The sequence below is a fragment of the Chanos chanos genome, chromosome 15 (genome assembly GCF_902362185.1).
Source record: "Chanos chanos chromosome 15, fChaCha1.1, whole genome shotgun sequence".
In the NCBI taxonomy this organism is placed as follows: Eukaryota; Metazoa; Chordata; class Actinopteri; order Gonorynchiformes; family Chanidae; genus Chanos; species Chanos chanos.
Genome location: NC_044509.1, coordinates 16,831,024 through 16,846,220, shown reverse-complemented (window position 1 = coordinate 16,846,220; position 15,197 = coordinate 16,831,024). Strand labels below are relative to the sequence as shown.

Genomic DNA, 15,197 nt, shown 5'->3' with positions numbered 1-15,197 from the left:
ACACACTCAACACAGAGACACACACACACTAAACACACAATTACACACACACACTAAACACAGACACGCACTTAACACACGGACTCACACACACTAAACACACAGACACACACACACTAAACACACAGACACACACTAAACACGCAGACAGACACACATACTAAACATATATACAGACACACACACACTTAACACACGGACTCACACACACTAAACACACAGACACACACACACTAAACACACAGACACACACACACTAAACAGAGACACACACTTAACACACGGACTCACACACACTAAACACACACACAGACACACACTAAACACACTGACAGACACACAGTAAACACGCAGACAGACACACATACTAAACATATATACAGACACACACTAAACACACTGAGACACACACTAAACACGCAGACAGACACACATACTAAACACACACAGACAGACAGACACATGCACTAAACACACACATACAGACAGACACACAATTTACTATTTAGTTATTTGACAGATGCTTTTAGCCAAAGCGACTTACAATCAGTGCATCAGCTGAGATCACAATAAGACTGAGCGTCAATTTACCCCTTCGTATTGCGCCCCTGGAATACTTTGACAAACACAGATACAAGACAAGCTTTTTTTTTTTTTTTTTTAAGGAAAGGGAGGGTTAGGCAGTGGGGGACAGGTGGGTTCTAAAGAGGTGGGTTTTCAGTTTCCTGCGGAAGATGGTCAGAGATTCCCGAAGTGAGGGGACCAGAGGTTGAAGAGTGGAGGGTTCTAGTAGGGGTATACAGAGTTATAAGGGACTGAAGGTATGATGGGGCGGAGCCTCTTGTGGCCTGGTAGGCCAGCACCAGTGTCTTGAACTGGATGCGGGCTGCTACCGGAAGCCAGTGGAGTGCAGTAAGCAGTGAAGTGACATCAGAGTGCTTAGGGAGGTTGAATACCAGGCGTGCTGTGGCGTTCTGCACGAGCTGGAGCGGCCTGACACACATACAGACAGACACACACACTAAACACAGACAGACAGACAGACACACACACTAAACACACACACACACACAGACAGACACACATACTAAACACACACATACAGACAGACAGACACACTAAACACGCACAGACAGACAGGCACACTAAACACACACAGACAGACAGACACACTAAACACACACACACAGACAGACACACGCAGGTCTCTACTAAACACACACAAACAGACAGACACACTAAACACGCACAGACAGACAGACACACTAAACACACACAGACAGACAGACACACTAAACACACACACACAGACAGACACACGCAGGTCTCTACTAAACACACACAGACAGGCAGACACACTAAACACACACACACACAGACAGACACACTAAACACACACAGACAGACAGACACACTAAACACACACACACAGACAGACACACACAGGTCTCTACTAAACACACACAGAGGGACACACACAGGTCTCTACTAAACACAGAGATGCACATGCGGCATGATTGATGAGAAGCGTGCTATTTTTTCCCGCCAGTTTAAATATATATCTGTCATTTTTGGACTGCGTGGAGGGGCTGCGTATATTTTTTTGTCCCATAACCACAGCTCCTCTCATGAGAGGTTTCATATTTAAAGGCCAGTTCCATGTAGCTCAGACGAATCATTAGAAGGAGAGCTAGGTGACTGTGGGTGACTGTGGGTGTGGAGGTGTGATTACGACAGTCTCTCTCTCTCTGTCTCTCTGTCTCTCTCTCTCCCTCTCCGCCTCTCTCTCTCTTCCTGTCTTCCTCTCTCTCTCTTCCTCTCTCTCACCCCCCATCTCTCCCTCCCCCCCCCCTCTCTCTCTCTCTCTCTCTCTCTCTCTCACTCCCCCCCCCCCTCTCTCTCTCTCTCTCTCTCTCTCTCACTCCCCCCCCCCCCCCCCCTCTCTCTCTCTCTCTCTCCTTTTCTTTGCCCAGGATACAGACACCCGTCTCCCACCACGGTGGCTCGGACCGTGCGCATCCTACACACACTGCTAGGGCTGGTGGGAAAACATCTCAACTGTGACAAGTTTGAGGTGAACACTCAGACTGTGGCCTACCTGGCAGGTAAGGGGGCCTGAAGGGCCGGGGGAGGGGGCGGGGCCCTGGGGCTCCGCCAACATGCCCTTAAGCAAAAGTCTTAAAGTCCAAAATTGTAAATGTTCTAGAGGTATGTGACCTCTGACATTAGAAAAAAAGGAAAAGAAAAAAAAAGTCTGCTCCAGATAAGAGTTCCAGCTGAATATATCGATATAAACGTACATTTTTTTGTATTCTGAATCATGTCCCTTGCAGTGGCGGTATCAGTTTTATAGTAACGAGTCTTATTTTCCATAGACTGGAAAATGATGAGTGCTTTTCTATCACGTTTGACCCTGGCAGTTCTTGGCCAGCTATAGTGTATAAATAAAGGCTTTGAATTGTTAAAGTAACACTTGACTATCTGCTTGCACGAACCGCGCACACACACGCAGCTCTGCTCACCGTGTCGGAAGAAGTGCGCAGCCGCTGCAGCCTTAAACACAGGAAGTCACTGCTCATCTCTGACATTGCCATGGAGAACGTCCCCATGGATACATACTCTGGGCACCATAGCGACCCCAGCTGCAGGTGAGAGGCCGGGAGCTTTTCTCACTTCCTAATATGTAGCAGCAGAAAACAGCACATGTATCATCACCCGCTTTTTACCCGTTTTAACCCAGCTTTCATCTTCTTCCTCCTCTCCCTCTCCCTTCCTCTCCTCCCTGTGTAGGGCGTTTCGGGAGAGCCAGCCCTGGATGTCTCCCAAAGTATCAGAGCGGTATTTGGTCGCCCACTACCCCACGGTGGGTCAGATAAGCCCCCGCACGCGAAAGTCCATGAGCCTTGACATGGGCCAGCCCTCCCAGGCCAACACCAAGAAACTCCTAGGTAAAAAACAAACAAAACAAAACAAAACAAAAACCACACCAATCAACATCGCGATAAAGCTGTTTTTTTGTTTTACCCGCTCAGAGGACATGTGTCGGACCAGCGAACTGTTGAGGGTGTTTCCCTGTCTTTCGTCCAATGAATGCTGGGATCGGCTCCTGCAGCCCTGTGATCTTAATTAGGACAAGCGGCTTAGAGAGGGAGTGAGTGAGGGAGTGAGTGAGGGAGTGAATGAGGGAGGGAGGGAGCGAGCGAGCGAGTGAGCGAGTGAGTGAGCGAGTGGGGATGTGTGTCTTTAGGACGTGCTAGCCTGACGAGAAGAAAGCATCTTGGTCCCACATCCTCTTTAATGGTGGTTTTGTTTGTGGTATTGTTGGCTGGACCACGTTTAGCACTGCTGCAGTTTTGGGCTGTGGAACTGTGCTCCAGCCACATGCTTCTGCCAGTTTCAGAAGTCATTTTTAAATCAAGCAGACGAGGGGTTTTTTGTCTCCATAGGCACTAGGAAGAGCTTTGATCACCTGATCTCAGACACCAAGGCTCCGAAGAGACCAGAGGTAGAGTCTGGAATCACCACACCTCCCAAGATGCGGAGAGTGGCAGAGACCGATTATGAAACTGGTAAGGGATTAATCCAGTCCCTCAGATGGGCACCACACACGCTCATCAGACCAGTGTTTATCAGACGAGTGTTTATCAGATGAGTGTTTATCAGACGAGTATTTATCAGACGAGTATTTATCAGACGAGTGTTTATCAGACGAGTGTTTATCAGACGAGTGTTTATCAGACGAGTATTTATCAGACGAGTGTTTATCAGACGAGTGTTTATCAGACGAGTGTTTATCAGACAAGTACTTGGATGATGAGTGTTTGTCAGACGAGTGTTTGTCAGACGAGTGTTTGTCAGACGAGTGTTTATCAGACGAGTGTTTATCAGACGAGTATTTATCAGACAAGTGTTTATCAGACGAGCATTTATCAGACAAGTGTTTATCAGACGAGTGTTTATCAGACAAGTACTTGGATGATGAGTGTTTGTCAGACGAGTGTTTGTCAGACGAGTGTTTGTCAGACGAGTGTTTATCAGACAAGTGTTCATCAGACCAGTGTTTATCAGACAAGTACTTGGATGATGAGTGTTTGTCAGACGAGTGTTTGTCAGACGAGTATTTGGATGATGAGTGTTTATTAGACAGGTGTTTATCAGATGAGTGTTTGGATGGTTGACTCAGGCTTTCTCTCGCCTGTCTCTCTGATACAGAGACCCAAAGAATTTCACAGCAGCATCACCACTTGCGGAAAGTCTCCTTGTCTGAGTCCAACGTTTTGCTCGATGAGGAGGTGCTAACGGATCCCAAAATCCAGGCCCTCCTCCTGACTGTCCTGGTAAGACAGGCCTCTGCCCCCTCACTGCCACGTTTCACTGACCTGTTTCTCTTTTCTCTCTCTGCCCTGTCTCTCTATCCTCTGGCAGTCCTGTCTCTCTCTCCTCTCTCTGGCAGTCCTGTCTCTCTCTCCTCTGGCAGTCCTGTCTCTCTCTCTTCTCTCTGCCCTGTCTCTCTCTCCTCTCTCTGCTGTGTCTCTCTTTTCTCTTTCTGCCCTGTCTCTCTCTCCTCTGGCAGTCCTGTCTCTCTCTCCTCTCTCTGGCAGTCCTGTCTCTCTCTCCTCTCTCTGCTGTGTCTCTCTTTTCTCTTTCTGCCCTGTCTCTCTCTCCTCTGGCAGTCCTGTCTCTCTCTCCTCTCTCTGGCAGTCCTGTCTCTCTCTCCTCTGGCAGTCCTGTCTCTCTCTCTTCTCTCTGCCCTGTCTCTCTCTCCTCTCTCTGCTGTGTCTCTCTTTTCTCTTTCTGCCCTGTCTCTCTCTCCTCTGGCAGTCCTGTCTCTCTCTCCTCTCTCTGCCAGTCCTGTCTCTCTCTCCTATTTCTGCCCTGTCTCTTTCTATCCTCCCTGCCTGCTGCCCTCAGTTTCTCGTCATGTATTATGACTCGTGTTCCCACACTCTCAGTTCCTTTTTCCAACCACACTCTCAGCTCAGCCCCATCTGTTTGTGCTCTGTGTGTGTGTGTGTGTTTGTTTGTGTGTGTGTGTGTAAAGTTCACTGAATGTTCTGTCTCTTATTTTGGTTCTGTTTTTGTTAATCTTTATGCCAGTCTTGCTCTCTCTCTTTCTCTCTCACATCTCTCATGAATTTCACTTCTTGTGATTAGTCTCTGAGGATTTTTTTTTCTATAAGCATGACGTTGTCAGCCACAGCGCTATCCGATAATGCAGTACCTCGACAAGTCGCTTAGAAGCTTTGAAAGTGTGTGCATGTTAATTTTTTTTTTTAATCCTGTTTTAGGCCACACAGGTGAAAAACACAACTGATGAGTTTGACCAGAGGATCCTCTATGAGTTTTTAGCAGAAGCAAGTGTCGTCTTCCCGAAAGTCTTTCCTGTCGTGTAAGTCCCTCCGCCTCTTCACCGGTGTGCAGTCGTTTCTGAGTTGTGACTGATTCGTCTTGATTCAAGATTTTGGAAACCCATCGTGGTGTTTCTCCTCACTGGAATAAATACACCAAACCTTTGGATCTCCTGATGTCTGATGGCTTTCTCTCTCTCTCTCTCTCTCTCTCTCTCTCTCTCTCTCTCTCTCTCTCTCTCTCTCTCTCTCTCTCTCTCTCTCTCTCTCTCTCTCTGTCCCTCTGCTTTTGTTTTGTTTCCAGGCACAACCTGTTGGACTCTAAGATCAGCACGTTACTGTCCATGTGCCAGGACCCTAACCTGCTGAATCCAGTGCATGGCATAGTACAGAGTGTGGTCTACCATGAGGAGTCCCCGCCCCAGTACCAGCCGTCCTACCTCCAGAGTAAACACCCCACCCTTCACATCCACACACATGCCCCTCAAATGACCCTGACAAACTAAACACAGACAGGGTCTGAACTACTCTACGTTAAGGTGGTAGCAGGTCATGCACGGAAGTGAGAATGTCTCCAGAATCATGCCCAGTTATGTTCAGCCGTAGTTCTGTACAGTCGATACAATACTGTGAGTGAGCAGCTGTGTTGCTCTGTTCTTTCTCTCTCTCTCTCTCTCTCTCTCTCTCTCTCTCTCTCTCTCCCTCTTTCTCTCTCACTTGCTGTTTTTCTGACTCTTCCCATTTACAGGTTTTGGGTTTAATGGACTGTGGAGGTTTGCTGGACCCTTTTCCAAGGTACTGGACCACACAGCATCCATGACATGTATCTCTGCACTGCCTCTCAGAGGTCTTAGAAATGTAAACTTGGAAATCGTTTATTTCCTCTCTAGAAGATTTTACCCACTGATGTTTGATTGATGTTTCTGCTCTACTGGCTTGACCGTGCGTTTAAAACAATGCGGAGTCCGTTAAGAGTCAGTGGGCTTTCTCTGCTGTCCACAGCAAACCCAGATTCCCGACTACGCTGAGCTGATCGTGAAGTTTCTGGACGCTTTGATTGACACCTATCTGCCTGGTATCGACGAGGAGGCGAGTGAGGAGTCGCTGAGGACACCCACCTCCCCGTACCCCCCCACCATCCAGAGCCAACTCAGCATCACCGCCAACCTCAACCTGTCCAACTCTATGACCTCACTGGCCACCTCCCAGCACTCTCCAGGTCAGCAGATACACACACACACACACACACACCCATATACACACACACATCCCTAAAACACAACCTATCCAACTCTATGACCTCACTGGCCACCTCCCAGCGCTCTCCAGGTCAGCAGATACACACACACACACACCCATATACACGCACACACCCATATACACACAACCTGTCCAACTCTATGACCTCACTGGCCACCTCCCAGCACTCTCCAGGTCAGCAGATACACACACACACGCACGCACCCATATACAGACATGCACACACACACACTCATATATACACACACGTGCACACTCACTCATATACACACAAACTCACACACACATGCACACTCACTCACATACACACAAACTCACTCATGCACACACAGACACAGACATGCACAGTGTGAATTAGAAGAGCACCTCATCATTCCTGGAGCCCAAGCAAAGCTATCAGTAACATAGCATAAGGGACAAAGCAGCCCTACTCTCTCTCTCTCACGCTCTCTCTCTCTCTCCCTCTCCCTCTCTCTCTCACTCTCACTCTCTCACTCTCTCATTCTCTCTCTCTTTCTCTCTCTCTCTGTCTCTCTTTCTCCCCCTTTCTCTCTCCTCCCTTCTCTCTCTCTCTCTCCCCCACTTTCTCTCTCTCTCTCTCTCTTTCTCTCTCTCTCTCTCCCCCTTTCTCTCTCTCTCTCTCTCTCTCTTTCTCTCTCTCTCTCTCTCTCTTTCTCTCTCTCTCTCTCTCTGTCTCTTTCTCTCTCTGTCCCGCCCTCCACTTCTTCAGTCTCATGTTGTGTGTTGTACTGTCTCCCCATAGTCATTAAGTCTTTAACTGATTTAAGGCACAGCCACATGTTCAGATACCCATAGCCTCAAAAAAGGAAAGAGAGAGTCCTCATTCTAATAGTACTCACGGTGACAGACTGACAAGCTCTCCCTCATTCCAGCCAATAACACAAATGATCTTAATCCACCCTTGCCTGCAGCACCTTTCAGCAGTAACTGAAGCAATGTGATTCAAAGCTTGGTTTTTTTTTCCCCTCTCTTTTTGACATTTTCTCAGCCTCGTTGACCTGTTAAGAGAATGAATGAAATGTGTGCTCCCAGAGTGCATCTGGGTTCGCATCAGATTTATTGGGGTTTTGTTTTTGGTTTGTTTTTTTCAGTTTTGTCTCATTGAAATCTTTCCTGCTTTAAAACTCTAACCCAGACACTGTGCTTCTCTGCTGGCTTCATCACACCACCTAAACAAGCTGTGTATGAGGTGTATGTCCTTAAAACACAGACAGACACAGAAACATCAGATGTCCTTCTCATGTCCAGATGATGGGTGACAGGGGACAGCCTGCACCGTTTAGACGCTCCCCCACCTGCCTCTCTACTTTTTTTTATCTCTATACCTAGATGTACTCTTGTAGTATACAAGTATAACCCTCACCATGTCAGGTTTGTTCAAATCCCAACAACTTCATAAATTCAAACCACAGTCAAATCTTTGGCTTTTCTCTGAGGGATGCATGTTGTCTCCTCACCCTGTCCCCTTTAAGTCTCTTACACTCCCATGCAAGTACAGCTTTGAGTTTAGTTGTTATCTGGCCACCCAAGTAACATGATGATACAGCATCATAATCTTAATTAGATTATAATTTATGCTTTAATTTGTCCCGTGTCAGCCTTGTTGTTTCCACCAGCGTGTGATCTCAGAGATCCTTCACTTACGCTTTTTTCTTATTTCAACGCATCATTTATTATTCAGTATGACTGTTTATTCTGATTATTGTTTATCAATTTGTTTATTGTTCTGTTTTGTGTTTTAGTTTTCTTTTATTTTCTGTTAATTGTGTTGTTTTCTGTTTCTTGTTACTTTGGGTTGCCATTGTCACTCACTCCTGTTTCTTTCCCACTGTGTGTGTGTGTGTGTGTGTGTATGTGTGTGCATGTGGGTGCGTGTGTGTGTATGCGTGTGTATGCATGTGTGCGTGTGTGTATGTGTGTGTGTGTGTGTGTGTGTGTGTGTGTGTATGCATGTGTGCGTGTGCGTGTGTGTGTGTGTGTGTGTGTGCGTGTGTATGCATGTGTGCGTGTGTGCATGTGTGTGCGTGTGTGTGTGTGTGTGTATGAAGCCTCTCTGCCATGCTCTAAGTCTGCTGTATTCCCTCCTCAACTCGTCCATCCAGGTACTGCACTGCTACACACTCACACCGTGTGTGTGTGTGTGTGTGTGTGTGTCTGTGTGTGTGTGTGTGTATGTGTCTGTTTCTGTGTGTGTTTATATCTGTTTGTCTGTCTGTGTGTTTGTGTCTGTGTGTGTATATGTATGTGTATGTATGTTGGTGTGTGTGTTTGTGTGTGTTGGTGTTGCTGTGTTGCTGTGTGTGTGTAGGTGTGTGTGTTGGTGTGTGTGTGTGTGTGTGTATGTGTATGTGTATGTGTCTGTGTGTGTGTGTTTGTGTGTGTGTGTATGTGTCTGTATCTGTGTCTGTGTGTGTGTGTGTGTGTGTGTGTGTGTGTGAGTATGAGGCAGGACTGACTACACACTGTCACAGTGCACAGTGTGAAAAGAGGCTGCTCTAAGCTCTTATGGGTTGTAGTGAACAGATCATGTGATTCCGCACTGATCTGTCCTGGTGGGATCCTGCAGAACTGTGGACCAAGATCTCTCAGAATGTTTCAGGCAGCCACAGAGAACTGACCTTGTGTAACCAATCTTCCACTGACTGAAATAATCTTTCTGTGCTATAGATTAGGTCTCTTTATTTTGTCTTGCTGTTGTAGACACCAGTGTCTGTATGAGCATGCACAGAGAGCATGCACATCTGCCGTGTACTTCAGTTGCATTACATGCAAACACATGATCACGCAAGACATTGGAATAGGTGTCGTGAAAGTTCCTACAACATCTCCTCTGCCTTTTTTAAAAGCCATTGAAAGGCTTTTAGTAGCCGCTGGCTTTTATTCCCATGTTGTGACCTCTGACATCAGATCCTCTTATAGTAACAACATTCAGCTGTAGTTCTGTCTTTTGGCTCTGTTTGACTGACGTCAGTCTAACTGTCCTCCTGTGTTGTGTGTTGTTGTGTGTAGGGATTGATAAGGAGAACGTGGAGCTGTCTCCCACCACAGGCCTGTCCACCGGGGGGCGCACTCGCCACGGCTCAGCCAGCCAGGTGCAGAAACAGCGCAGTGCCGGCAGCTTCAAAAGACCGAGCATTAAGAAGATCGTATGAGAGAGAGAGAGCGCCACCTACAGGCCACAAGGCCAGTCATCATGCTGCACTTTACTCTGATACTCCTCCGCTCCGCTCCTCATACTGATAAAAACTCTCTGGTTTTGGTTTTTGTTTAAAAAAAAAAAAACAAAACAAAACAAAAAAAAACCTTCCTCACGTCTGCTGTCGGCCATATTTGCCTGATAATCAATATTTCCTGACAAACTGACAGAATGGGATATACATTCTTATATTCTTTTATTTGTGTTTGTTCCAGGTTTTGTTTATTTGTTTTTGTTTTGGGGTTTTTTTTTGGGGGGGGGGCAGTCAGTGTTGGATGTTTGACGGGGACAGAGTCAAACCCAGTGGCTTGTGTTTGTTTGAGTCTTATAACCATCCTCTCCTGTGTCAGGACCATTTTTTCTGAAATGTTTGTTGGAAAGCGAGGCACTGAAATTCACAGCACTCCGTACAACAGTGCACCTGGGTACCAGGAGTCCCTTTTGTTAATGTTTGAAAACCTTATTTTAATTTTGAACAGAAGAAAAAGTATTAATGGGGGAAAAACAGACATTTTTGGTAACGTTTTGTACAATTTTATGTGATGCCATGCCGTTTACTTGCAGTTTATTCCTTTTTTTTCTTTGTTTTTTTGTTTGTTTATTTCATTCTACGTGACGGAGGGTTTTTGCCAGTGGAGACGAGGCTGGTTTAAGGGGTGGCTCTGAGGGGAGCCGAATCACTGAGAGAGACGGCGCTCTGCCCAGGGACCTGGCGGTGGCCTCTTCACAGAGGGATTATGGGAAAGTGATATTCAGCATAGGGGAAAGGACTCAGAGTCTGTCCCGTCACAGCAGCGCAGCAGGACCCAAACACACACACACACACACACACACACACTGTCCGGATGTTGAGGCTCTGTGGTTGGAATAAAGCAGTCAGGCACATCACTGTCATGCCACAGGACGTCTGTGGTTTAATTATCGATTGCCCTCATCAGAGCACAGTGCTGGGCAGTCCAGCACATTATCAGATGGCATTGAATTGATTGGAAAATACTGTTTGTGTATGTGGGTGACATTGAAAAGGGACGGCCAGTCTGATCGGACAGCGGTTTGATTGTCACACCTCTGTGTGTCAGAGTGGTGTAACCCTATTCACTGAACTATCCGGTCTCTCATAGGACGGTCCTGACATCCAATTGACCTCGAGTGTCTCTGGTTCCACAGAAGAATATGAACATTGTGTTCTCACACACACACACACACACACTCAAACACGCACATTTAGGATGTTGTCTTATTCACTGTGTGCCTTTTCTTGGGTCCTCTGCTGTTTATGGAAATATGAAAAAAAAAAAAAATGGGAAACCTCGTCTTGTATACCGAGGGAAGGTACTGTAGACTTTGGCTCTACATAAAATGTATATACATGCAGATAATAGTATTATAAACAGAACCTTAATATCAAACGTACACTCATCAGAAACCTGCTGCCAGACGATGACAGCCGGGTACAGCTGAGAATTCCTCACAGGTTTCTATTAATAACACAAAAGAATCTTCTGGAAGGAAAATCAGTCTGGGAATAATGCGCTTCACAGTGTAAATAATTATAAATGGCAGTTTATTTGTTAAAATATATGGTTATTATTTTAGTTTCCTCAGTATAGTGAGACACAGGAGACGTGAGAAGGACGTTGAATGTTTGTTACCCTCTGTAGTAACTGCGGAGTGAAGAATCGGGTTGGACGAGTGCTGTGGGATCGGACAGCTTGTTTATTATCTTATGACATCGTGCAGTGGTGATGAATCACTGTGAGACTTAAGAGTGAGGTTTAACACTGGTGTTTCTTCACTTAGACTCTGATTGGTTATTATCTTATGACATCAAGCAGTGGTGATGAATCACTGTGAGACTTAAGAGTGAGGTTTAACACTGGTGTTTCTTCACTTAGACTCTGATTGGTTATTATCTTATGACATCATGCAGTGGTGATGAATCACTGTGAGACTTAAGAGTGAGGTTTAACACTGGTGTTTCTTCACTTAGACTCTGATTGGCTGTTGTTGTCGTCTTCCCCTCAGACTTCCTGCGGAAACGCTGTCAGTGGTGGTGTAGGTTTTTGTCCATGCAGTGCCGTAAGCCCTGGGATGCTGCAGCATGGAGACGCTTGCGTTAGCCAAAGCTCTTCTGTTTTAGGGCCCCTTATGCCTTCTCCCATGTCCTGTTTTACTGTCAGTCCGTGAGAATTCATCAGTTAACTGTCTTAGAGTCAGACGGCAGACGGTGCGGGTTTTCTCTTATAACACAGAGGAAGGTTTGTTTAGAAACATTGAAGGCCTTGATCTTTAGTCCTCTGTCCTGTGGTGTGATTCGTCCTCTTCTATCACCTGATGCCAAACGCTGCATGCTGATTGGCAAGACTTAACCAGTTTCTTTCTTTTTTTTTTTTTTTTTTTGCACCTGTGCCAAACCCCCCCCCCCACCCCACCCCCCCCTCCGCGCCTCTTTTAAACGTCCCAGAGACAACCATATATTGTGAAATTTTATTTCGTAGTCATGAAAGAACAACGTCTCAAACATTCTGATTGTATGAAGGTTGGGAAGGGAGGGCATTAAGACTGATAATCAGTAGAGATAAAAATTCCAAAAAACATGCTTGTCACAGGTTAGAACAAACAAACAAATCAGCTATCGCAACAATCGGTTATTATTATTATTATTATTATTATTATTATTATTATTATTCTCTTAGTAGTTGAAATGTGCTAATGAAGTTGTACTCAACACCCTGAGTCTGTTTACAAATGTTAAATGTACTTGAATGAGAAGGGGTCTCTCTCGGACCGAGAGCACCCAAAACAGAAACCACACAAATAACCCTCTGAAGTGACCAGAACAAAGCAAACCAAACACAATCGGACAAAGTATTACAGATACGGTAGTGTTAAAAACCAAAGTTTAGGAAGTGCAATACGTGACTTAGGTTCAACCCAGCATCTCTGCATCAGAGATTTCCAGAACAGTTTTCTTTTGGTTGGAGCATTTCTGCTGTTTGCTTTCTCATTAGGCGGGGTGTGAAGAGATGAATGAAAGATCTTTGGACCAAACCAAGATTCCTTAATTTTATTTTGTCAAGCCGTACAACAACCGGGGACTCCGCTGAAGATTCCCTTTTGTTTTAAAGTTCTTTTGTTTGTTTCTTTTCTCTCTAAAATAGTTCAAGCTTGAACGTGCTGTTTGAAAAGAGCTGTCTGAGGTGCAGTTGAAAGTCTGGCTGTCGTTCCTTAGATGTGATGGAACTGGAGTGTTTTTGTCTTCGCCAGGTTTCTGTCTGGAGCATCTTGATTATTTTTTTTACCCACACAAGGGAACAGAAAATGAAACTCTTGATTATTGATGATTTACATTCCAGATTTAGGAAACAACTTCTCACCATCTCAAAAACTGGAACACACAGTTTCCCAGTGACCAGTAGCAGATATTCGGTATTATTAAACTCCCTCGTTTAGACGAGCCACTGGTTGAAGGGTCCATTAGGAAAAGATGAACTGTATACACATCCCAGAGGGGGCAGTAGGGAACGGGTTTGCTTTGCTTTGGCCTTACCTCCACACCTTCATTTGTGTTAATAAAAACTGAATTTTCATCAGGGCCAGTGACTCTCACAAAGCTTTAAGGGAAAAGGTCGTGGATCAAACGCTGGAGTAGATTCCCGCCGTCATCGCCGGAGAGAGAGGAGGAGAAAACCCCAGGCCTTAGAGAGCACAGTTATCAAGTGTTTATGGAATACAGCAGCTCAGCTTTGATCTGGGGATGGTTACTGGAGTCTGTGTGTGTGTGTGTGTGTGTGTGTGTGTGTGTAGACTTGTACAACCCTGAACTGCAATTCAAAACAAAACTTTATTCCGATGGGTTTAAACGTCTTCATTTTGGGTACATCTTATTGTTATGCAAATTTTTAGATTATTGGTCTTTTCTTTTCTTCGTTTACTTCTCCTGGTTTCTTTTTTTTATGCAGGAAGCTTCACCTCTGTAAATATTTTTGTGTAAAAAATACAAATTGAAAGAAAGGTATATTTACTACACTGTAAATACATGTGACTATATATTGTATTATTTTGTTTTGTTTTGTTTTTTAATGTAAAGCAGTTAATTGCTGTCCATGTATGACAGAAAAAAAACTGAATAATTGTAGTGTTGGTAATAAGAGCATCAGTCACATTAATGCAGTATGTCATTAAAAAACAAACAAACTAAAAAAAAACTTTCAACTGATGCTCAAGGCAACTACCTTAACTGGCATTGTATGATAAATTACCGTCACCATCTAATTTCACATTTACAGAAGTTACACTAATAAAGTTTATTTCTGTCCAATCAATGCGTCCGAACCTTGGAACTGTTCTTTCAGCGTTCAGAAGTCAGGCTGCTGATGACGTAACACGTTCGAATCTCGTTCTCAGCTGATACACATTCCACAATGCGCTATATTCAGCGTTATAAGCTGGCCTCGGGGTTCTTTTAGCAGTTTTACGCTAAAACGTCCACAGGCTGGTGTTTCAAATGTGTGCTCCAAGTGTAAATGGTGCTCGTAATCACCATTTAAATCCAATTTCTCCGATTCGTCACGCCTGAACTATAAGTCCACTTTTCAAATCCAAGCCTGGAGGTCCGGAATCCCGTTAGTTTTTGACATTGTGTCATAATTGTAGGCTGATTTTTCCCCCCCGGAAGTGTGTGTGTGTGCGTGTGCGCGTGTTTCCTCAACCAATCAAAATTCACATGAAAATTTTCAGGATCCCACACCTCGATTGGATTGGAAAAACACAGTCTGTCGATTAATGTATCAGAAGACTTGGTCTCCGAGACAAGACTCGATTTCTTCTATTCAACACGTAGAATCAGCCTTAGACTTAAACTAATATGTGATTCATGCAGTGAAATTACCAGTAATTTGTAATGGTTAGGTTAAATTCTGTTCCCTCTACGAAATTAATCTGAACTTGCTTTCGGCTATTATTTTGAAAAATGTCTACCGTGCTGTGTCAGTGGCGACCACTTTGTACGTTGCTAGCTTCACTATACTATCTGTGCCCAGACCATTTTTCCTCAGCGTTTTTTCTTCATTGAGAGAAAAAAAATGTGCACGTGGTAAAAAGAGCAGGCGAAGAACAGGTGCGCGTAGGTGGACCATAAGATATTTGTGCCAGATGAAGTCAGATAAGTAAAAAAAAAAAAATTAAACAAGGTGAGTGACTGAAATGTTTAGTGTGATAACAAATGTTCCGATTTTTCTGGCGTGAGTTTTCAGGCATTTGATTCGATTCTTTTTTTTTCAGCTATGAGTTTTGTGCAACTTTCATTTAATATTTCAGCGATCCGTCTACATATAGTACAGCCAATGTTTAGCGTATTGAACTTTAAAATG

At 44.8% G+C, this 15,197-nt stretch overlaps 1 protein-coding gene across 1 annotated transcript in view; it reads left to right on the top strand.

Moving 5' to 3' along the window:
* nf1b (neurofibromin 1b) overlaps positions 1-9,805 on the top strand; it is a 73,122-nt gene extending 63,317 nt beyond the window's left edge. Inside the window, exons 48-57 of the mRNA XM_030792369.1 lie at positions 1,974-2,105; positions 2,513-2,648; positions 2,791-2,948; positions 3,447-3,569; positions 4,213-4,337; positions 5,289-5,389; positions 5,653-5,795; positions 6,097-6,143; positions 6,351-6,567; positions 9,639-9,805. Of these exons, the coding sequence (XP_030648229.1) occupies positions 1,974-2,105; positions 2,513-2,648; positions 2,791-2,948; positions 3,447-3,569; positions 4,213-4,337; positions 5,289-5,389; positions 5,653-5,795; positions 6,097-6,143; positions 6,351-6,567; positions 9,639-9,781 (1,325 nt within the window). The 3' untranslated portion in view covers positions 9,782-9,805. The remainder of the gene's footprint in view (positions 1-1,973; positions 2,106-2,512; positions 2,649-2,790; positions 2,949-3,446; positions 3,570-4,212; positions 4,338-5,288; positions 5,390-5,652; positions 5,796-6,096; positions 6,144-6,350; positions 6,568-9,638) is intronic.
* The last annotated feature ends 5,392 nt before the right edge of the window (positions 9,806-15,197 follow it).